Here is a 24,097-nt window from a genome sequence, read left to right on the forward strand (position 1 = left end):
GCCCCACGTTGGGGGTAGACATTGCTTAACATCTTAAAAAAATAAAAATTAAAAAGGAAATAGGGTGTTGGAGAGCTGATGACTCGGGCCCGAGGTGTGGTTCATCTAGAATATTTTAAGTGGGTCTCCACGGCCGTCTACAGAGGAAGCCAACAGAGCACAGCTCTCCCCTCGCAATGAGGGGCGGCCAACAGCCGTGCCTTCCCGGCTTTGGCTCCATCGTCCAGGATGCTCTCCTGGAATCAAACAAAAGCAATTTTAAATTTTTAAAATTAAAATAAAAACAACCTAAACTAATTTGAATTTTTTTGTTGTTGTTAAACAAAAGCAATGTCACCGAGGAATTGTGACATGACATAACCTATAGGGCTGAAGAGATTTGAGTCATCAGCTCTCCAACACCCTATTTCCTTTTTAATTTTTATTTTTTTAAGATGTTAAGCAATGTCTACCCCCAACGTGGGGCTGGAACTCACGACCCTGAGACTGAGCAGTCACGCTACCCTCGTGGAACCGGCCGGCCTCGGGACAACGGCCACGGGGAAGAAATCAGGGTGCCCTCGTGCAGCTCTGTCTGCACTGCTGTGCCCCCAAACCCGTCTGGGGGCCCTTAGCTGTCGCATCACTGTGTCACCGGCACCTCCAAGGGCCTGTACAGATCAGGTCCTCAACTAGCGGTTATTGGAATTGCTTTTTAATGGAGCCGAGCCCTCCCCCTACCCCAGTCCCCCCGCCCCCCCGCCATTCGTGGGCAGGCGCTGCGAGGCACACTCACATTCAAAGATCAAGCAGAAGCAAACTGTGCCACCCCAGGTGCTCTGGATTGTTTCACAGGCCTCTGTTCCTTCCTGGCCACTCTCTGAGCCATCCACCCACAGTGCCCTTTCTGTGACCGCAGAATCCTGTTCCCAGGGACCCTGGGGCCCACCCTCCCCACCCCGATGTCCCCAGGGCAGGACAAGGCAGGGCGGGTCTTCTGCAGAAGAAACGTCCAAGGGTGAGGTCCACCGTGTCCCCGCCCCACTTCCCACAGATCCACTGATGTCCAGATCTCTGGAGCCTGTGAATGCGACTTCACTGGGAAAAGGGGTCTTTGTAGATGCAACTATGAGGGATCCCGAGAGCGCCCCGGATGAGCCGGGTGGGCCACCGACAGGTGCAGAGGGAGAGGGTAAGATTCACTGAGGGGGCAGCGGCAAAGGTGGGCAGGGGCTCAAGGTGCAGCCTCCCCTGGAGCCCCCTCTCCCAGGGACACCCCCCCCTGCCTCCACTCCCCCCGTGCCAGGTGGGCGCACACAGCGCTGGCCTCAAGCAACAGGGCTGGAGGAGAGGCATCACCAAGACACGGACGGAAAATAGCAGAATCACTGGAATTAAGCTAAGACGTTAGAGGAACAAGAGTGTCTGAGATACGTAGAAATGCCTTAGATGCAGTGAGGGGGCCCGGAGAGCAGCACTTCGGCGCTGGCGCGTCCGCTGTCTGCCCCGAGGCCCAAGCATCAGGCCGACAGCCCCCCTGCTCCCCGGAGAAGCCATCCACACCCACAGGATTTGGCGCCGAGGGAGGAGTAAAACCCAAACCCATGATCACTGAGCACACACACTGGGGGTTCGGGACAGCAGCTGGGAGGCACGGTGGGAGCGGTGGGGAGAGCCAAGTGTCTTCAGTGGGACCCCACGGGGCTAGGAGTGACAGGCCAGCCCTGGGACACTCAGCGTGGGATGCGCAGACCCGAGAAGTGCACAGCTTAAACATCTGCTTGCTGCTCTTTCTCAACTGACATTTGTTTTTTATGCATAAATGGCATCAGCAAGGTTTTGTTTTGTTTTGAAGATTTTATTTATCTGTATTTGACAGAGAAAGAGAAAGAACAAGCAGGGGGAGGAGAGGGAGAAGCAGCCACCCACCGAGCAGGGAGCCCGATGTGGGACTCGATCCCAGGACCCTGGGATCATCGCCTGAGCCCAAGGCGAATGCTTCACCGGTGGAGCCCCCCCCAGGCCCCCTGGAATCAGCAAATTTTAATAAAACACCTGCACCTTCATGAATCTGTGATGATTTGGGTTTGTTTCCGGAAACTTTCAGAGGCCCAAGCCTGGCCGTGGTCAGGGAAAACACCATGTGAGACTAGAAAAGCAAGGAAGACCTCGGAGATGCAGAGAAAAAAGGCTTAGAAGATCAGCTGGTACCGGTTCTGAACGGGGAGACACAGAACCACCCAACTGTGCGCTGACAGAAGCGACCCAGGAACGTGTTCATCCACGTAAAGCAAACCTGCCTCTCTCAGGGTGGCAGCGGGTCAGCCCTGGCAGGGTGGGTGCCCACCTCCGCGGGGCCGCGAGGGCCAGGCCCTCTTCCTCGGCACCCACACCCCAGGGCCCAGGGTGGTGTCAGCCACCCCCACCCCGACAGGACGGTCTCCTGGGGTGCTGGGGGAGGAGCTTTCGTGCTAGAGCTGCTGGCAGTGGCCACCTGTGGGTTGCCCCCCCACCCCGCCCTCCCCTAGGGAACCTGTTTGGAGGCCTGAGTTCCTGCTGGGACCCGCCTGAGCAGGTGCGCCTGTCCCCTCCCCTCTGCCACTCAGGACTGGTCTGAGCTCTCGGAGAAGCAGCCTCACTGGTTGCCAGGGGCCAAGATCATGTGGAAGGATGCAGCCCTGGGCACTGTCTTGTGACTATGTGAGCAGAGGGGCAGGAGCGTACAGCCTACACGGAGGGTGGACGCAGGGATGAGACACAGTGGCACACATGCACATGCGCGCACACACACGTGTATACACGCACAGGCTTCCTCATCTGGGCCGGGGAGGAAGGGCTGGCTTCTCTTAGGCACAGAGGGGGAGATGGAGTCTCTGGGCCTCCAGAACGGAGGGCATAGACCCTGGGTCATCCTTCTACCTCCCAGCTGTTTGGGGCATCAGCTGATTTCCACACTAGCCGCTCCCCCCACAGATGGGGCCCCCACAGCACAGAGGAGCCAAAGCAGCTTGTTTTCAGTATTCTTTATTGGCAGTGGAAAATGCTTCAGTACTGTATTGAAAGACAGCAATAAATAATACTGTGATAAAAATAGTTCAAAAGTAGACTGTACATACTTTGTTACACAATCAGGAAGTTCACAAAAGATTAATAGAAAAACAGAATGGTACAATGAATTGTACAAGTAAATTAAAAGCAGAAACCAAACGTAGAAAGACATGCTGTGCTGTTTCAGGCTATGTATCAGCTGCATAATAAATAACGCACCATGAACTGAACACATTTCTTGCTGGCTTTTTAATATGCCAAGTAAAAAGGAAGAGTTACATTTGCTACTTATACAATCCAAAATGGCTATCTCATCAAAATCTAAAAATGTACGACTAGGTCCGTTCTTTAAACAAGTTTACAAACAAATGTAAAAAGAGGATTTACAGAAGAACAGTAAGGCCTTTGTTAGAGTCGCACATTATTTCCAAGGCGGCGCCCACCCTTCGGCGCAGACAGCTTCCTAATTGGTCCTCTGAGAGTTCTCGCCAGCGAGCTCCGCACCAGGAGGGCGCCCAGGCCCCCCGCCCGGGCTTTCGGGTCCTCAGCTCCGGCGTCTGCCAGTCACTAAAGACAAGTTGCCCGAGCCCACCGGGATGAGGCTGTGAAAGAGTTCACCAGTCCTAAGGGATTTTCATAGTGTTCTGATAATCTTTCCAGTCCAAATTTTTATAAGTTGATATTTAACACCAAGTGTTTTTAATCTGTTCACACTGCAGAATAAAGCATTTCTTGCTAGAAAAAGTATAGTTAAGGTCAGTCATTAAAATACAATTGCTCAAAATTAAGTCTGCTTATTTCAAAATGATTGTTGTAGAGCAACAATTTTGTTTGTAAAGGATAATACACGCTGTATCATGTATTTATGATTTTACAATCGTAAAATCCTTCTCTCTGACAGATTATATTATTAACAAATTAAGTAATGATAATTACAATAAATGCACAATTTACAAAAGCTCTATATCTGCTCATAAGATTTATACATACAAGCATTACAGTACATTCATTTGAAAGACTAAAATTAGATATAAGAACATGGATTTCAAAGGATATTTATAGCCTGGATATACATGAAAAAGTAAGTAACTATATAAATGAAGTCATAAGTTTACATAAATATAAGAAACATTAAATTCTAAAATATTTTCTCTATGGTATTCATGAATTTTTTGCTAATTAAAAACTCTGTAATAAAATATCTCAGGGTCCATATAACAAGTATTAACAGATTAAAGATTCCGTTGAATTTTAAAATGTAGTCTCTGTTGGGTTCAAAATGCTGCACACTCATCTGTAGAAGTAGTGTGGGTAAACTGGAAAACAGAAGCGAACAGAAGAGTTAGTCTCCAGATGAGCCAGCTGAATGGGGACTCCCAGGCCCAGGAGGCTTCAGCCCCTTGTGGGTTTAGAGAAAACATCCAGCATTTTGCTTATTAATGATAATTCTTTGATTGAGTTCATCTTGGCCTATGTCTAAAAGTCACCGATTTTAATAAATAATGAAGAAACCAAATTTTTTTTTTTAAGATTTTATTCTTAAGTAATCTCTATACCCAGCGTGGGGCTGGAACTCACAAGCCTGAGGTCCAGAGTCGGATGCTCCTCCGACTAAGCCCAAGCACCCCCACCAGGCCAATATTCTGGCCGAGACAGGAAAGCAGAGTAAGAGCAAACAAAGCTCCCCCAGGGCCCTCAGAGCAGGCAGGAGAGGGCCCAGCTCCTGGGCCAGGACCCAAAATCTTAATCCACAAATCTAGCCCTTCTCATGGCAATGCAGCTTTTTTTTTTTGGGGGGGGGGGTTGTTTTTTTTAGGCCAACCTCTCAGGGCGCCCGGGTGGCTCAGTGAGTTGAGTATCTGACTCTGGGTTTCGGCTCAGGTTGTGATCTCAGTGTCATGAGATCAAGCCCTGCATGGGGCTCGGAGCTTGGTACTCAGTGTGCTTGAGATTCTCCCCCCACCCTCCCCTACTGCTAGCACAGGTGTGCACATGGGCTTTCTCTCTCTCTTTCAAATAAATACATCTTAAAAAAAAAAAAAAAAAAGCCCATCTCTCCACTGAAGGGTTATCAGTGTCACGTGGTGGTACTGCCTCACAAAATTTATACTTTGGGGCCTGTTTCATTCAGGAATGTGTCTTTAACACCAAGCTGGCTAGTGGCAGCTGACTTGGGAGTGACGCCAGGGTACAGGCAGACACTGAGGTGCAGGAGACCGTGCACTGCGCTCCTGGACGCTGGGGGCAGGCAGCTAGGAGCTGGGTGACGCTCCCTCCTGCCTCTCCACGCCAGGAAGACAGTAGCAGACGTGTAAGCCAGCATCGTTCTGTTTATGTTAAGAACAGAAATACATTTTTCCCCTTAAAGATCAGGGACACAGTAGCTTCTATGTATGAAACATGAGCACACGGAACACCAGAACTGTCTCCCTGGGTGCAGAGAGGCTCGTGCGTGTCTACTCTGTATAGCTGCTGAGTTAACTGGAGCCGGCTCTCCTGGCTACTCACCTACAGGAGACGTCAGCAGGAGTAAGTCCTGACTGTAGCAGAATCCAGCCTCTGCGGTCCTGACACGCTGCCTGCTCCGACAACCACAGGGAGGCGTGCAAACACAGCGTGCAGTTAGTCTCAGAACATCACCTGACAGCACAATTACAGACACAGACACAGACACAGACACACACACACACACACACACACACACACGCCCATGGCAGCACCTACTGAGGGGCCCCAGGGGGGGCTTCCAAATGGGACTGGAGGAGCTGGAGGACGGGAGTTGAGAGTCACTGAGTGGGCTGTCCCCATCCCCCAAGCAGCCGGGGGTCCCTGGGGCTTCATTCTAAAACAGCCAGGGGGCAGCAGGTGACACCATAACTTTGCTACACACACCTGCATTAGTAGTAACTGTGACTGCGACAGCTCTGCCTCTCCTTAAAGCCTTTGGATTTATAAACATTCCTTTCAGCCTTGACCATCTATTTTTCAGAGTAAGACGTGAAGAGCTCGCAGCCTGCTGAGAGGAGTCCAGGACCTGTCCCGGCGCTTGCTGTCTGTCTGAGAGATAGGACGGCCTTATCTTCTTGGCAGTGGGTGCGGGACGATGAGCTAAGGAAATCAAAGCCCGGCCTCCCTTCCTGCCAGAAACAGTGCGTACCACAGACGCTTCTGTTCTATCGAGGAACACCGGCCCCTCCCTGCCACTGCATGGCTCAGCAGGCATTCCAAAATCTGTAGCATTAGTCCTCTGCTCCCCATGATGTTTTGTTTCCCCATAGGTACTTCGGGAGCACAGGTTCTGGGGAGCAGATACTGCTGGCAAGAGTGGCCAGCGCCAGGGGCCCAGGAGGCCCGCGCTGCTCCTATACACCTCATGTTGAAGAAGCCAGGAGAACACCCACTGGGCTGGGTTTATGCCTCCACTATCAACATGAGTGAAAAGTCACCTTCTGTGAGATGCACTCCCTATACTTTCTTCTCTGGTTACGTTTCATTTACCTGAACCTAATCCAAACATTGCTGTTAACATTTAACAAGGAAAATGTGATTTGTGAAATGAAGCTGTGAGGAGAGCAGTCAGACTGCCCAAGAAGTCAAAGGCCAAGTTACAACTAAAATCTATAAAAATTACCCACTGGCTTCTTGGGGAAAAATGCTATTTTTTAAAAGTTGGGGTCTTCCCTCACTAAGCATATTATTGAAGTCTGGCAAAGAAATGCAGTTTTTAAATTAAAAAGCTGCCCCATAAGCTGCTCTCACTCAAAGCTCAGCCAGGGCTTCATGGAACTTACTTTTCTCTGGTTTTTATACAGATAAGTGAGAGCAAAACTCACAATCCTATCTATGGGCAGAGCTAACAGCAGGAAAACTGTGAAGACCACACCATATGATTTCTACCAGCACAGCCTTCCCTACAACATGTCTCTATCGAGAGCGAGCACGCAGTCATCCATCACGGCCCTACGGCTGCAGGGGCCTGAGCTGCTACCACATGGCACTCAGGACATTCCCGACACTTTCCAACAGCTTCTCATGAAGGACTCACTTAGCCGTCACAGCCCATCAGTGAGGAAGACACTAGTGTGACAACCATTCTACAGATGGGGACACTGAGGCACAGTGCTCAAGATCATGCACCTCCTACATGGCAGATCCAGATTCCAACCCAGGCAGTCTGGCCCCTGGCCCTGCCACTGAGTGGGACACAGTCGGAGCGGAGAGGTCCCTCTGCCCACTATGGCCAACTCTGAACTAGCTGTGCTCTCGAGGCAGAGGGACTATCTAGGGGTAATTGCGAGCTGCATCTGACACAGCGACTATGTGGCTAGACTACTGCACCCAACCGGCTGCACTCTGTGAGGACGTCCCAGGCTCACCTTCTGCCTTCTCCCGTCCTCTTACAACGTGCAATGACACAGACAAGTAACAGTGAGGATAGAGGTGGAAACTGTGCTAATGAAAATGGATTCAGTCCCTCCTCCTGCGAGGGGAGAGGTCCCAGCAGCACACGCCATGCTGAGAGCTCTGGCGCTGCCATCCTAGGGAAGAGCATCCGAGTGCCGCCCGCCACATCCACATCTTTGCAAGCGTGGGTGTCAGTCCAACACTCTGAGGACACTCACACTGCTTAGCTTTATTAGTTGGAAGAATATGCTAATATTCAACCAGATAAGAACTTCAAACCTATCTGTATAATTGTTAAACTTTTATACACAGATGTTAGGATTAATTTTAAAGCATTTAAACCTGGGCATGCAGCAGCACCCAAATGCCTTGTTATATATTAAAGAGGCTATCTTAGACCATTATTAACATGCCAGCCAGAGAGCTGTTTGTGTCAACAAGTGCCCGGGGCAGTACTATGCCTCACATACCATCCAGCTGCATTTTCTTTGGCTGCATAGAGGGTGAGGACAGAGAGGAAGTGACCCGGAAGTTCGCAGGGAGAGTCTCTGCTGACCCAGCAGCTAAGCCACGGATGTCCTTTGGTCTAAACTTTTTTCTCCAAGAAGGTGCCCTCCTAAAGCTTTTGTCATCGTCCTGGTAAATTAAAGGATAGAAAACAAGACATTTTAAAATAAAGGACAGAAATATAAAGTTCCCACCCCTTTAAAATGACCTTGTCACTGCATTTTTATTCACGTGTATCTAACCCTGTTCTTGGTAACCATCGGACTTACTGCCCAGACTGGGAATTTGTGGGAGCAAAGGAGGCAGGGGACCCAACTGGGCACACATCAGGACAGTCCCGGGCCACGTGGCTGTGCCCCGCTGCCTGCCATCACAGCCGCTTCTTATCCTGCAGAAATTATCTTCCTGCTATATAAGATACTATGTTTCTATCTTCAGGCCGTGAACAATAGTCTGCATGCCTGGATAGGCCAGCAGTGCTTTGTCATGTGTCCTGTTTCTGCCACACTCAGGTACTCGTACCGGAGACAGTAATATGTAATGGAGTGGGAGTAAATGAGTTATGGTTTTGTGTGAGAAGAAATGAACATGTCATGTTTTTAAACAAGTAAAGGCCTCGGATGGGGGTGAGGTATCCAGCCATCCCCAAACACAACTTACAGACTCTACTCCTAGGCTACAACCAACGCTTTATGACATGAAAAAAATTTTTGATGGATATCAAAAGCTAAATAGCAAAAATTTTAAAAAAAACAACCCATCTTAGTAAAAATACTGCTTTCTTAAAAGTTCATTTGTTCATAAATTCAGAGAGCAAAGCTGGACTTGTAAAGTAAAATTATCTTCACACTTGGAAGAGTTTATCCAGACTACATGGCTCCTATAAATATACCAATTTACTTTTTCTTTTTTTAAAAGACTTTACACTTAAGTCATTTATAAATCTAATGTAGGGCTTAAATCCACAACCTTGAAGTCAAGAGTCACTTGCTCCACCAAACTAAGCCTGCCAGGTGCTCCCAAATAAAATACTTCACATTTTACACAAATTTACAAATCCTGAGGTTGAAAACTTACTTCATCGAACCTTCTGTCAGTCCCCATGACCAAAAGGCTGTTAAACTCTCTTTCCAAGACAGCACGAGCCTGAAATCATAACAAAACATTCCCCCAGAACCTCCATCAATCAAATCTGAAGGATGTTAGCGTATCACAATTGTTTTTAAACCAAGACTTTAAAAAAAGAATAAAAACCAGAAACGTAAGGGACAAATGCCTTCAACCTTCACGGTGTATTTTAAGTCGGGAGTTTTAGCATGGAGTCCATTACTGGGCTTTTGGAGTAGGGATCCACAAGCTCTTGGACACTGTATAATAGGTGTGCCTGTGGGTCGCTGCTGGTGGGAGGTTGAAGGTACTGGGAAAAGATATACAGTGTTTCATAGAAGAATAAAGAAATTCCTGATTCTCCAATGAGCCCATGAGTCAAAAAGAATGACACAGGGAAAAGCACAAACTTCATGAGACCCCTGTCTGGCACCCCTAAGTAAGAGTGTTCTCTCTTATGGGCCACTCTAGGAGCACCTGATGTGGATGCAAGTCTCCCATACTGGTAATTCCATGACTCCTGCATTTACCAGGAGATACAAAGATGACAGGCAGCGAAGAGGAGTCGTCGATAAGCACTGTGGGCTCTAAGCCACTGCACAGTGTCTGGAGAAGGGAAGAGAGGACTGGCTGGCTAGGGTCTGGTTATGCTCTCTCTGCCTCCACTCAAGCATGGGGTGCCGTGTCTGGCCAGACGGTGGGGTGCAGGTGCAGCTGGCATCACCTGCGTGTTCTGTGTCGGGATCTGCAGCAGAAGTGCCAGGGCGTTGGCATCGAAGGTTTCATCTAAGGCCATGAGCGCGCCGTGAACGCCGCTCTCGATGAGATTGCTGGCATACTCTTTAAGGCCAATTGATAGGATCCAGTTAATCACTCGATCGTTGCTCCAAACCAGTACATCTGCAGATGAAGGAAAACAATCTCAGAGTGGCTGCAGACAGCTCTTTTCATCATGTACGCCTTGTAAGGCAGGATAAAGATTCCTTCCGTAGGCCTGAACCTCCAGTTCCTGACATGGGCCGCACAGGAGGCAAAGGCCCAGTGGGCAGATGACCTCTAGGGCACGTGCACACTGCTGCCCTGGCTCTTTTTTGTCTGATGGAGACCGTCCTATTGGAACTCACTCTCTCAGCAAAGCCTAGAGCAAGGAAGTTACCAAACACCAAGTTTCTAGGAAAGAGAAAGCGAGGGGGACCCAGCTTCAGAAGCCGTAAGGGCACACCAGGGACACACCGGGTATGACTTTAGCTCTTCTGAAATACCTTCTTCCCCTTAAAGAGAGGCGCTGGCACCGTAGCTGGGCACATTGTCAATTAAACACAAACCCCTCCCTTACAATCGCAAGGACTTTTCTGTTGTTGCATTTTAAAAATAGAAAAACTTGAATATATTCTCCAGTGTATTAGACACGGTAGGGGAAGATCTTATATTTATGCAAACTAATAAATTATTAAATTTGCTTTAGTAGAGATCTAAAAATAGCCACCCTGTAAAAATATATCCAGATGATCACCAGTTACTTTCAAAAACAGCTTTTGTCAACTGTGAAAGATTTAAGACAGAAATACAAAACAAATGAAACAGATTTATGTATCTCATTTCCCACGTCCTTTTCTAGAAAAAAAAAGAAGAGATGTACAGACACGGGCGCACACACACAAAAAATATTTAGAGATTGTTACCATATTTATATGTTGAATGTATTATTTTATATGTGTATAGAATACGTATCACAAATGTTTGCTTATGGTTTTTCTTGTGATTCACACTAACTCAATCATGATTAGACTATCCTTCAAGTGGGCCGTCTCCCCAACCATATTTTTATCTTTAACTTCTGGCCTCGTAAGGATAAGGTATGAAAATAGCACATACAGGACCGTGGTAGTAAGGATTCCATAAATTAACCTATATGCTTAGAGTTGGTCAATAGGCCTCGTTTGCTATAACCATTCTTAGTAATTTCTTTATACTGAAAATTGGGGAAGACTGTACTTTGAGCTTAATTGTTAACGTCTTATTTCAAAGCAAACTACTACACCCGCTCACTCAGATGTGCCCTGGGTGGGTAGCTCCCAACAGAAAGAAGCATCTGCCATCTCCTGGTTGAGCACCCTCATCCCTTTACCTAAAATGCCTCTGCTGGCACCCCCACCCCAATAAGAGGCTCCCATCACCTTCAGGGCCCAGCTGCCACGTTAACCCTGTGCCATTCCCTCAGCCATGGGAGCAGAGCCACACTCTTTAACTGTGGGCTCAGGGCCTTGGATAGAGAGTGGTATTTTTCATGCTGATGCCAAGAATGCAGGGGCCTGTTCAGCTCTGCTCTGTTGCTATCTAGTAGCATGTGGCAGCAATTCTCAACAAAAGAGGACATGTATCCTTACAACAGGAAGTGTCTGAGGTCACAGGAAAATGCTCACCCTGAGACCCAGACCCTACAGACTGCCACAAGCACAGACAACTAGGCACAGGGTCTCCAGTCACAGAAGAGGGTCTGAGAGGCACCCAATCCCTCTCTCCTCTGTAATGATGCCAGACTGGTTTTCTCCACTAAAGTCTTTCCTCATTATTTTATTGTGTTTAATTTTAATTTTTTAAAATTTTATTTTGAAGTCATCTCTACACCCAACATGGGGCTCAAATCCACAACCCCAAGATCATGAGTCACGTGCTCCATGGATAGAGCCAGGTGGGCATCCCTTGTGATTTTTAAATTTATTTTAAATTTATTTATCTTCTTTTTTTCCTCCTGATTTTTAATTTTTTCTTAAATTTTTATTAAAGATTTTATTTATTTATTCATGAGAGAAACAGAGAGAAAGAGAGACAGAGACACAGGCAGAGGGAGAAGCAGGCTCCCTGCAGGGAGCCCGATGTGGGACTTGATCCCAGGACCCCAGGATCACACCCTGAGCCAAAGGCAGACGCTCAACCGCTGAGCCACCCAGGCGTCCCTCCTCCTGATTTTTTTAAAAGAAGGCAGTCACTGAGCTGTCAGCATCATGGGAAGCAGAAACATAGTGCATCCATGGCACATAATGTACTTGCCTTTGATTTCATTCTGGCTTTCTTCTCTCTTTCTCTCCAGTTCTTTTCGGTCATAATTTAATCTCCGTAGGCACATAATTCCACACTGGAAACTGTTTCTATTAATAAACCAACCAACAAACAAACAAACAAAAAAAACCCAGTTAGCCATGGCAGCAGTGTGAGCCCCCGGAGTGAACCAACAAGGAGCACCATGCAGGAAGCACCTGTGGAAACTGTCGACCATCTTCAGCTGGCCCCGCAGATCCTTTTTGGTCAGGTGGTCCAGCATGCGTGCGTCTACCAGGCACTCCATGAAGTAGCTGCGGTACTGTGCCAGGCCCAGGCTGGGCAGCCACTCATTGCCAATCCACTCATGGTTCATGTCCCCATAGGCAAGGGTCTGGTTGCAATAATTAAGCACATCAGTTCAGAAGAAAAGCCATGGAAGAGGTCACAAGGGTCATTTAAATTATCATCAAACTATATTTTCAATCTGTTCCATATTCTCAGAGGCTAAATTAATAACATCATTTTTTATAATTTCAAAATAATTTGATCTCCCATTTACTCTTATATCGTCAGTAAAATTTTGCACAAAAGGAATTATACCATTACAAATTTACGACTCATTTGTGCTTATGAATTTAACGTATTTACCAAACAAAGCACAGTAAAACTGACTGGTTATGCACTGTCTTTCTGAGCTAGTTTTCATGTATAATGATCAACAAAGAACAATCACGGCTCATGAACAAGTTTGAAGAATCATCCAAGTCTACTCATTAAAAATACCTCTGGCTGGCTTTCATTTTATTTTTAACACTTTGTTTTCTATATTTCATTAACAAAACATCTGTTAATTTCAAAATCAGATTTTAAAAAAGTGAGTTAAAACATAGATTTAAAAGAAGAGATGAACATGGTAAGATGGAGAGGACACAGGAGACATCCCTCCCCACCACCACCCATAGTTTGGTAACTGAGCAACTGGGCCAAACAACAGGCTTGCACAGATGGAGAAGCACTGAAGCCGCAGTGTCAACCAACCCGACCCAACTGATACGAGACAGCACTCCACCCAAAAGGAGTGCACACAGAACATTCTCCAACACAGACAAATCTCCTTGTATTTAAAGAGACTGAAATCATACTAAGTATATCTCCTCTAACCTTAAGAGAAATTAAATTAGAAACTCATAATAAAAAGACATTTGGAAAACTCCCAAGTATTTGGAATTAGCACACTTCCAAATAACCTATGTGTCAAAAAAAAGGAATCACAAGGTAAATGGGAAAACATTTGGAACTGAATGAAAGTGAACATGCAAGCGACACCTGGCTGGCTCGGTCAGTGGAGTGTGTGACTTGATCACAGGGTTGAGTTTGAGCCCCACACTGGTGCAGAGATTACTTATAAATAAAACCTTAAAAAAAAAGTAAGCGCACAAACAATACATTCATAAAATTGTGAGACACAGCTGGAGCAGTGTCCTGAGGGCAGTTTACAGTATTAAGTGCTTATGTTATAAATGAGGAAAGATTGTAAGTCAATAATCTAAGATTTTACCTTTAAAAACTTGAAAAAAAAATCTACAGCAAGTAGAAGGAAGGAAATAAAAGAGCAGAAATCTGTGAAACAGAAACCAGAAAAATGGTAGAAAATAAAACGATGAAAGTAAAACCTGGATTTTCATAAACATCACTAAACTCGACAGACCCCTACCCAGAGTGATCAAGAAGAAAGATACAAAACACCAACATCAAGAATGAAAGAGGGAGCATTGGCACAGACCCTACAGACACTGAAAGGGTAATATGGGAAAACTGTGGACAGCTATAAGCAACCTGGATAAAATGGGTAAATTTCATGATAGACATCATGTATGAGAACCACTCAGGTTACCCATACCTGAACTTGAATTTGTAGCTGTAAACCACACACACACACACACACACACACACACACACACGAGGTGCATTCAAACTCTACACTGCATGCCTTCACTGTTGAACTCTACCAAACGTTTATTTAAAAAGTACCAATTCTATGCAAACTATTACAAAAAAAATGAAGCAGAAGAAATATCTTACTCATTCTCCAAGAGCATCATTATCCTGATAAGAAAACCGGACATGTTACAAGAAAACTACAGACCAATGAGCAGCTCTCATAGACACAGATACAAATTTTCCTTAACAAAATATTAGCAAATCAAATCAGTAATAAATTAAAAGAGTAAGATATCATGACAAGTGGGGTTTACTCCAGGAACATAAGTTGGGTCAATATTTGAAAATCAGAGAAATTCACTGTATCAAAGGACTAAAAAAGAAAAATGACAGACATGTGAAAAAGGTTTGTGATCAAATCATCACTCATTCATGGAAATCTGGGCAATCTAGACACAGAAGACAACTGCCTCAGCCTGATAAAGGGTCTACAAAAAAATGTAGCGCTGATGGCACACTTTGTGGTGAAAGACTGAATGCATTTTCCCTAAACTGAGGAACAAAGAAAATGAAGGATGTCTGCTCCCACCACTTTCATTCAACCCTGACTGGAATCCCCAGCCACTGTAACAAGGCAAGAAAAATAAGTCAAAATCGTATGGGTTGGAAAAGAAGTAAAACTCTCTCTGTTTGCAGATGACCTGATCATCACTATTAGAAAATGGGATATAGAGCAGCTGTCCGGACTCAAGTGAGTTTAACTAGGTAGCAGGATACAAGGCCTATATACAAACAAAAGTGAACTGTATTTCTAAATACTTTTAGAAATGAACCTCAAATGGAGATTTAAAAAAAATGCCATTTGTAATATCATCAAAAACCACGAAATCCTTGGGGATAAATCTGACAGAATATGTGCAAGATTTCTGCGATGAGAAGGAAATGAATAGCATCAAACAAAGGTACTGGATGTTCTTCAGTCCAAGAAGCCTAAGCTATAGTCACAGGAATTCTGTAGTTGCCTTGCGGAATCCTTGGAAACAGTAACTCTCAGCTAGCCACAAGGTTCAGGCTTGAAAACACAGCCTCTGATCTACTGTTTACACCAAACAAGCTAAAAAGAAATGAGTCAAAATTTCAACAAGAATGCTCAAATTCAACAGAAAAAAAAAAACTGTTTCACTACTTTCTCTAAATAACCATGAATGAGAAAAGCAGCAAACATTTTTGGAAAATTGTCACAGGGTCATGTTTCTTCACTCTTTCAAACCTCACTCTCAATATCATAGACCTGACACTTAAGCGTGTGAGTATGTCACTGCTTTCTTCCCTCTGTTTATGTATTCTTGAACATAAAATGCAAAGAAATTTCTCAACAGACAATTCCATGGGAGCAGAGCCCTCCTTAATGTTGTTTATTCATTACATACTCTAGTCCCACTTTTTTTTTTTTTTCTTCTAGTCCCACTTCTTAAGTGATCTGTAATGTGAGCTCCAGGGGAACCAGGCTCAAAGCCAGGGAGATCCACACCTCCTCCTGGACTACGGTCACAGCCTTCTGAAGGGAGGACACAACAGGGATATCTCATGGTCAGAGAACACCTGGACTGCAAGAGACTGCCACTGCATGGGCTCTATTTTTTCCAGCAATGAAATGAGAACACAAATACAATTCAGCTTTGTAACCTCTGTGAAATGTGAAGGACGATGGTAGATGGCACCAACAAGCAGCTCCATTTTGCAAAGAGCACACTGATGCTATCTGCTAAGTGAAGGCATCCATGAATTGACCACACCTTGATGTTTTCCTCCCCTGAGTGCCCAAAGGCATCTCAAACTCTCCCTTGGCTTAAGAGCTGGTCACTATGTAACAGCACATGGAAGGTGCACTGTAGGACTTCCACCCTTGGCAGCAGGTTAGCAGCTGCACAGAGACCACGATGCCTCTTCATTCTCCTCTCCTCTAGAAGAGGGATGGAGTGGAAACCATCAATGCAAGCTAATTCTGATGTCATTGGCACAGCTCGTCCTTGTTTATGTTTCCACTACAAAGAGCATTTAGCTTGTTTAGTTTACAAGTCACGCCCCAATATAAGGAGTTTCATATGGAGGTGCTGCCAAAGTTCTCCTTCTTAGCGTCAAACACACTGATGTTTAAGCAATTACAAAATGCACCCTTTTTGATTCACTGATGGTTAGGCCCTGATTCCGAGCAGGCGAAATGATCAATGAGGATATGTATCTGGAGTAGTGGCACAGAGTGCCGAAATCAAAGGGGTTGAGAGGGTGCTCACAGAATATTACAGCCACTCTCCTCTTCTGCTTTTTAAAAAAGTGAAAATATTGGCTATAATTTAGGAGTACAGATAGAGGAGAAGAGCTGTTTCCACCACTGACCAGAAATGAGGAACATCAGATTTAAGATTAGTTTGATTTTTTTCAGATATACCATATCCTTTTGAGATCCTTGAACATGATGCCATTAGTAACAGCCTCGGGAAGAACCGCCTGGCCGCGCCCTCACAGCCTCCGACTTGGCACTAAAACAGAACAGCAAGTCAGGCAGCAAGGTTGCTAGAATCACAAGTAGGAAACCACTCCTTTTAATCAAGCTGTCTCAAATCACGGCTGCAAAACAGTCATAACAGAGCTTTTGGTGAGTTGAAGAACCCGGAAGCTGAAAATTTGAATGTACGTTTTTAAGGAGAGGCTTGATTCCTGGGAATCCCACGAGTGAGAAAACGTCTCGATCAACACAGCACCAGGACAGCACTTAGTCACACCCTGATACGCAGACAGGGAGGGAAAGCCCCTGTGCCAACTATTGTGCTGGGCCCTTATCCTGAGAGCTGCCAAAGCCATGGCACTCTGTAGGACAGTCGTGTGCTAAAGAAGTAATCTATGTTAAACAGAATAAACCGCCATGGTGCCACGTGAGAAAGGTTCAAAATTGTCCATGAGACGTACTCTTTAATCCTATGCTTCGCTCTGACTAATGCTTTAAATCATCAACAATATTCTGCACAAATTAAGATGTTAAAAATGTCAAGAAAAGTCAATTACAAGCTTTCATACTCCAGCTCTTTTGCTGCGGTACATATAGTGAAGAGTATATTATAGAGAGTCTCCAACCTGAGCCCAGCTTCCCTCCTCATCCTCCTGGTGTTACGAGGTTAGGAATGCAAAAGAACATAACTATTAGTATTGGTGAACTGAGTGATGCAAGCAAATTAATGCTGTAGGGAAGGTGCAGTGACTGAGTGAAAGAGTAAAAATAAATAAATCAAAGAATGCATCATGCAAAACTCATGCAAAACCAACAATTCCAATTTCTCATGCAAATAGCCAATTTCCCATGGCAAGCATGTCCGTATAAGGAGAAAACTAAGGCCAGAACATGAAAACCGAGCACCAAACTGAGGTCTCTCCAGAAGGAGATAGGAGTTAAATCTATTCTAAGTAGAGCAAGTCTACCAATTTTAAGGTCCCAAAGAAAAATCTAAAATAGAATTCCATTTCACACATTTAACTAATACCTAATAGAAATACTTATCAGAACAATTTAATGTGAAATGACATTTTTGTTTCCCAAGGAAAAGCCAAGAATCGTGCCACTCTTGGGTGGGGAGCACGGGGGAAGGTGAGCCCGGGGCTGTGACTGACCGTTTGTGGCGTGGCCGTGAGTGTTTCCATCTCTTCATGCGTTAACCAGACATTTCCTGTGGTCTAGGGTGACCCCAGTGACCAAGCACATCCAGGGCAAGGGAAGCAGTGACAAAGAGGAAAGGTGGCAGACACGTAAGCCTCAGGCACATAAAAGGAGCAGGTGGAGGCCGAGGCCATTCTTCTCACCTTTTCATTTTAGATGCCCGTGTGGAAAACGACAGAACATTAAAACAAGCTCCCCACCTTTACAAAGAATAACCACACCTGACTAACACTGCTGTCAGTAACCCATGAGCAGCCCGCAATCCCTAGAGCTCTATTTGCCATGCTTATCATCTGAGTAGGTGAAATATAAAAACAACACGTTCTGTACTTCTGACTATTGTGAGTGATTCTCAAGTAACTTATTCAAAAGGGTTACAGTTGTAACCCGAACCAAGCACCATGAAGCGCACAGTCCCCAGGTCTAGCTTTGGGCTATGAGACAAGGTCCCAGCAGGTGCTCCACAGTGACTGGGCCATGGGGATAGACCACCTTGCCTGGGGAACCCAAGAGGCAGGGCACAGGTCTGAGTGTGTCCAAGAGAATGTCCAGTGACTTCGAGGAGCCAAAATACCAGCACCACGGGAGTACCACGGCAGACCCGAGGCCCAAAAAGTGACCTGCAGGCCCCTGGGCCCCTCTGGGAATGGGTTGCACCCTGTCCTCTTAGGAAGGTTCCCAATTGAGATGGCTCATCATCACTGTGCACCAACTCAGCTCCTGAGCAGCCTTCACTGGACAATTCATAAAGACTTTGGGAAAACCACTCTACACCTTCATTTCTAGAAAGGCCACTCTAACTGGAAACAGCTGGGCAATGGGGACCCGGTCAGAACATTCCTGGCACAGCTCTCTGGGCCATGGGTCAGAGCACAGGCTGACTGCTCATTACGACCCCTTCCCTAAGAAACAAAGTAAGACAAGCCAGCAGGCAACTCCTCCTTGTGTCGAGTAACCACAAGTCCCGGATTGGGCCCTGACCCCCTAACCTGCTACTCAGAGAAGTCCATCTGTGAGGCTCTTAGGTCTCTCCGTCAGGTTTTCCCTCAGAGCAGACCAAGAGTAGAGCAGGGACTGAGCCAACGTAAAGAACCCACACTTTACGCATGAGGACTTGGCCTGCTCTGTCTCCCAATAACCAGCCATGTTTTCATTAGGTTCGTGTTTACCGTTCAACTGGAGGATCTTCTGTAAGGACTACTAAGCCGAACAAGTCGAACAGAAAAACACTGGTCACAGTGCAAGTGGGGAATCTAAGCCTTTCCCCCTTTGCTTTTGATAAATACATTATTAAATTAGAGATAGTTATTACTTTTCTATGCCTTTAAAAACTTTCACTTCTATACTGCAAAGCCACTGCAGCCAAGCAGTTGTAAGAACATTCAGTAAGGGACCCGCGAACCACCCAACCATCACCACTTAAAAGTCATAATGCTTCTGAATGCCAGAACTTTAAGTTGGAACACCGGATGTGTGTGCAAGCACTAGATAGTCAAGAAAAATCAGCAGGTACATGGGTTTTACAGACACGTACCGTTCTTGAAGTTGGAGGGGCTGATGGACTTGTCAGGGACATGATCTCCTGAATCGCCAGCCTCAGCTTCAGCCGATGCAGAGGGTTGCTGATGCCAATCTCACGCTGGATCTCTGTGTCTGACAGGGCAGACATGATGGCCCCGCTCTTCACATTGGCTCTGCATGCAGCCACGTACCAGGCAGGCATCCCAACCCACAGCTGGAGACAAGAAGGCCGCAAAGTTATACACTGCATACAGTTGGATGAATACACTGCCACATATGGAAATGTACTCCACCCAAGATTAAAAGAAAGATATACCTCTAGCCAAACAACAACGGTTGGCCCATCCCACTGTGCAAAAGGCAAACCTTGTCTCCGGGCTTCCTCGAGCAATTCATGCCTACAAATAACAAGAGATTTAGTGTGAAAGAATCACCAGTGCATGCATGTATTAAGCAAGCTGAACAGAGCTATTCTCTTTAGACATTTCTAAAAGTATCCTTGAGTCACCTCCTGGCAGAATTAAAGACTTAATTGCCAACATTAACAATCTCAGTAGTCTTTATGTCCAAGGAAGGATAGTCAAGGGAATACCTGAGTATCTAGGAAAACCAGGTAGGAGAAGAAGCTGCAGCTGGGTCTGAGTGAAGGAGCCTCTGGGAGGGCCTCAAGCATCTAGCATTCACAACATCAGAGGTTTGTACCAGTAATGGTCTAATGTGGCAAGTCATGGACCGGGTGCTAGCTGCTTCTAGTCTACACTGCTATTTAGCCTCATTAGGTATGTGTAAGTTAAGACACTGGGTCATCCTATGGTTTAACCCACAGGGTTCATCCTGACCGCTTGTATCAGTGCACACAGGACAGACCGTGAAACTCCAATGTTATCACAAGCCAACACCCATCGAGCGGCAAGCAGGAAACAGTCCTGGCATCCTTATAGGATCAGAAATATTCTATATGCCTGGTTCTAAAATTCCCAAACCATGATTTTACCGTATTAACATCTTTTAAAAATGACTGTCTACAAATAACAGGTAAGAGACAACATAACAATTTTTATGAATCTTATCTTACTTTTTTGTGTTGTGTACTTCAAGGCTTTCTGAAAGACACTAATTCTTCCTGACTATGAAAAACCTTGCAGAGAAGATGGGGTTGTACTGGGGGAGGTGTACCTTGAGTGCCTGGGCATACCGAGGCATTTTTCAATCCTTAGGTTATATTTAGTGTTATTTTTCTATAATAATTTCTGCAGAACACATCAGATACACATGGGCTCTTTAATATATTTAAGAGGTATTAGATTTTTCCTGAGACTGTGAAATCTATGTAAAATTATTTTTTTTAATTTTTTTTTTTTATGATAGTCACAGAGAGAGAGACAGAGAGGCAGAGACACAGGCAGAGAGAGAAGCGGGCTCCATGTACCAGGAGCCCGACGTGGGATTCGATCCAGGGTCTCCAGGATCGCGCCCTGGGCCAAAGGCAGGCGCCAAACCGCTGCGCCACCCAGGGATCCCGAAATCTATGTAAAATTAAAGCTCAAAATGTTTCACATAAAATTTCAAGTGTTTCTTAAATCAATCTTAGGTTTCCTTGAGTAATAAATATTTTAATTATGCAGATATGATTATACCAGAGAATGCAACAAATCTTTTTTTTTCTTTCTTTAAAGTAAGCTCTATGCCCAGTGTGGGGTTTGAACTCACCACCCTGAGATCTACTAAGACAGCCTGGCGCCCCAAAATGCAACAACTCTTAATAGCTTGAGGGGAAAAAAGGACAAACTTTCCTCATTAAAATAAGCAAAGCTTTTCATAAATGAAAAAGAAAGGGAGTCCCCCCCCCCCCAGGGTTGTGGTCATCCTGCCACAGGGCAGCAATACTGGAGGGAATAGGAAGGTGAAGTCTTCACCAGGTGGAATAAATCATGAATGTGATCAATGAAATGCCGATTTCTGTGTCCTAAGGACAAATACTCAAAGACAGTGGCTATATTTTACGTGAACACTTACATAAGCCCCATGAATCTTACGAACAGTACAAACAATCCCTTAGCTGATGGGCTGGGGAAAGGCCTAAGCTGTGGAAGTGTGGTCAGGTGCTAAGTTCTACATGGCTCGGCCCAGCCGAGGAGGAGCTGTGCCGCTAGACTAGGAGAGCTTTCAGATGCTGGACTCTCAAAGTATGCCAAACAGCAACTGAATCACTGCCATACTTCATCTTTTAATATGAAATGGATATTTGGGAGCATCTGGTTGGTTCATACGGTACAGCCTGCGACCCTTGAGCTCAGGGTGGTGAGTTCAAGCCCCATACTGGACGTGGAGCCCACTTCAGAAAAAAAAAATCGGAAGTAGATATTCATTATAAACAAGGAATATAGGGTTAAAGATAGTTCATTAACCTCATGACCTGGAGGCTAATGCACATGATTCTGACTTTACTGGCAGCTTCCTCTTGGCAATGCCCATTTGTGCATGCAAAGCCTTTTCTGGTATGGATGTGCTCGTGGGTTTCAAGCTCAGGTCCACAGTCCTGCTGAAACTGAGATGAGGCGGTAGAGACAGGACCATGATGCAAAGAAGTGGGAGCCAGCAGGAAGGTAGAGGCCCAGCCGGTGGCTGGGCCAAGTCTTTGCACTCAACTGCCTCCCTGATCAGGCTGGTGCACACCCCAGGAGACTAAACACCAACTGGATCCAGGTGGGAACACTTGCATCCCTTCCTTCTACCAGGGAGTAGAAGGCCCATCATGTGAAGTAGGCCTCCCACCTGCAGGATGACGACACAGGGCACATGGACACTATGCCACCAGGGAGGGCACGCCCCAGCCACCCAGGCCAGCTCCACTCCCACCCTGTCACTTGTCTCCACAAACAGGCACACACTCCTGCCTGATCTAGGCCACGGAGGATGGCCGGCTGAACACGGCCAGTTTCCTTCATTTGTGATGGCTGTTAAGTGGCTATGTAGAACTTACGAACTTGCTCATTTACCCATATAGTTGCTCTAACAAGCAACAGAACCATTCGGTTTTCTCCTTTACTAAGATGATAATAAGCATGGCAGATAACAGTTTACTGTAACAAAATGAGGTATTCTTACACAGGTTAATTTCCCAGAAAACAGAACTCTTCTGCCATGAGTTCCAAAGCCTCAAACTTGACACCTGAGGTGGTTAGGACTCTGAAATGCCCAGTGCTTCTCTGCACCTTAAACCGGTCCCCAGCACCTAACTCTGTCCTGAAGAACCTCAGTTACTAGCCAGTCTCCTGGAGGAGTGAGAAGACTTGTCTGGCTTTTGCTGGCACTGACTTCTTCCTCTGCTTTTGGACACTGCATTCCCTGCCATGGCTGTGCCTTCTGTTTACTGCTCGGGGACCCCACCAAAGGGGCTGCACCCTCTGCTAAGAACACAGATGAGCCACGAACCTGAGTTCCGTCAGGGACCAAATTCTAGACCTACGCCTAATTTTCCAAACAGCTGCTCTAATAGTACACAGATGTGAGATGCATCCCAGCCTTACAATGAGAGTTGCAGGTAAAAGACATTTCAAAATTTGCTAAATTATACAGAGAGCAAGCACGCATATGAAAGAGGTGATGCAACCTGTGACTAATGGGAAAGTCGCCTTTTGCAACAAAATGTGTGTGAGCCTTTGCTCATGCAATACTGCATGACGACAGGCATCATGTCTCATCTTTCTGAGACCTGCACCCTAACACTACGGCACCTCGTATGCAGGTGTATAGGGCTCTATCTCACAAATCACAGCTCTGCCAGTCACGGAATGCATACTCTTGAAAATCCGAGGATAACTTCTGACTCCCTAAAAACTTTACTCATAGCCTACTGCTAACCAGAAGGCTTACCAGTAACACATATTTTATACGTTATATGCATTTATAGGCTGCATTCTTTAATAAACTAAGCTAAAGAAAAGGTTAAGACAATCATAAAGAGAAAAACACATCTACAGTGCTATACTGTAGTTATAAAAAAAATGCATATAAGTAGACCTACACAATTCAAACCCGTGTTGTTCAAGTGTCAACTGTATGTTCTAGAACTTGCCATGCATGACAACAGAGTACAGAGAATTACATGCTCTTAGATACTCAGTTATAGCTATGGTGACACAGAACTAAAGCCATCAATTTGAACATCTCAGCTGTAGAGAAACTTACATGTGCATGAATGCACATACACCACACACACACACACACACACACAGTATGAAATTTAATCACATGCTGGGGCAAATAACTCAATAAAGGCTGTGCTCATATGGCCAAGTGCTTAAGCATACCTCCTAAGAGTGACAAAATAAATGTAGGAAACAGGAAACGTTTTGGCCAATTTATGCTACTTTTGATCCTATGTGAAATGCACATTTCTGGGAGCGGTGGGGTGGGAGAGCCAGCGGGCACTGCCACAAATCTACTGTTTTCATTACGGAATGTAAGGATGTGAAATAAAACACATCAGCAAAATCCAAGGGACAGAATTTTCCTAGCATGGTTCCAGGAGCAAAAGGCCTAGTTTCAATATTAAATTTCACACAGCCAAATGGCAACTACCCAAGTTATTTTAAAACATTTTTATACAGTTCAAAGACAGCAACATTCAGACCACTGTGAAGCAGTTTCTACAAATCTCCATTCCCAGAGAACCAAAAGACTGAGGATGCCTATGGTATTGTGTCAATAACAGAAATAAGAGCATTTCACCTGAAATAGAATCTATGGTATGTCAGTCAAAATCATCATTATGACTCCTGAGAAGAAAACTAAAAGGAGGCACATTTCACCAAAAAGAAACCAACTGGCAGCTCC

General features: G+C 45.5%; 1 protein-coding gene across 1 annotated transcript in view; it reads right to left on the reverse strand.

The window, feature by feature from the left end:
• Nucleotides 1-2,987: 2,987 nt before the first annotated feature.
• Nucleotides 2,988-24,097, reverse strand: part of PPFIA1 (PTPRF interacting protein alpha 1) — an 86,067-nt gene continuing 64,957 nt past the window's right edge. The window contains 9 exon segments of the mRNA XM_055310553.1: nucleotides 2,988-4,343; nucleotides 5,536-5,606; nucleotides 7,902-8,067; nucleotides 9,016-9,084; nucleotides 9,770-9,945; nucleotides 12,097-12,194; nucleotides 12,303-12,478; nucleotides 19,272-19,472; nucleotides 19,575-19,656. Of these exon segments, the coding sequence (XP_055166528.1) occupies nucleotides 5,548-5,606; nucleotides 7,902-8,067; nucleotides 9,016-9,084; nucleotides 9,770-9,945; nucleotides 12,097-12,194; nucleotides 12,303-12,478; nucleotides 19,272-19,472; nucleotides 19,575-19,656 (1,027 nt within the window). The 3' untranslated portion in view covers nucleotides 2,988-4,343; nucleotides 5,536-5,547.

This window comes from Nyctereutes procyonoides, unplaced genomic scaffold (genome assembly GCF_905146905.1).
Source record: "Nyctereutes procyonoides isolate TBG_1078 unplaced genomic scaffold, NYPRO_anot_genome, whole genome shotgun sequence".
Taxonomy (NCBI): Eukaryota; Metazoa; Chordata; class Mammalia; order Carnivora; family Canidae; genus Nyctereutes; species Nyctereutes procyonoides.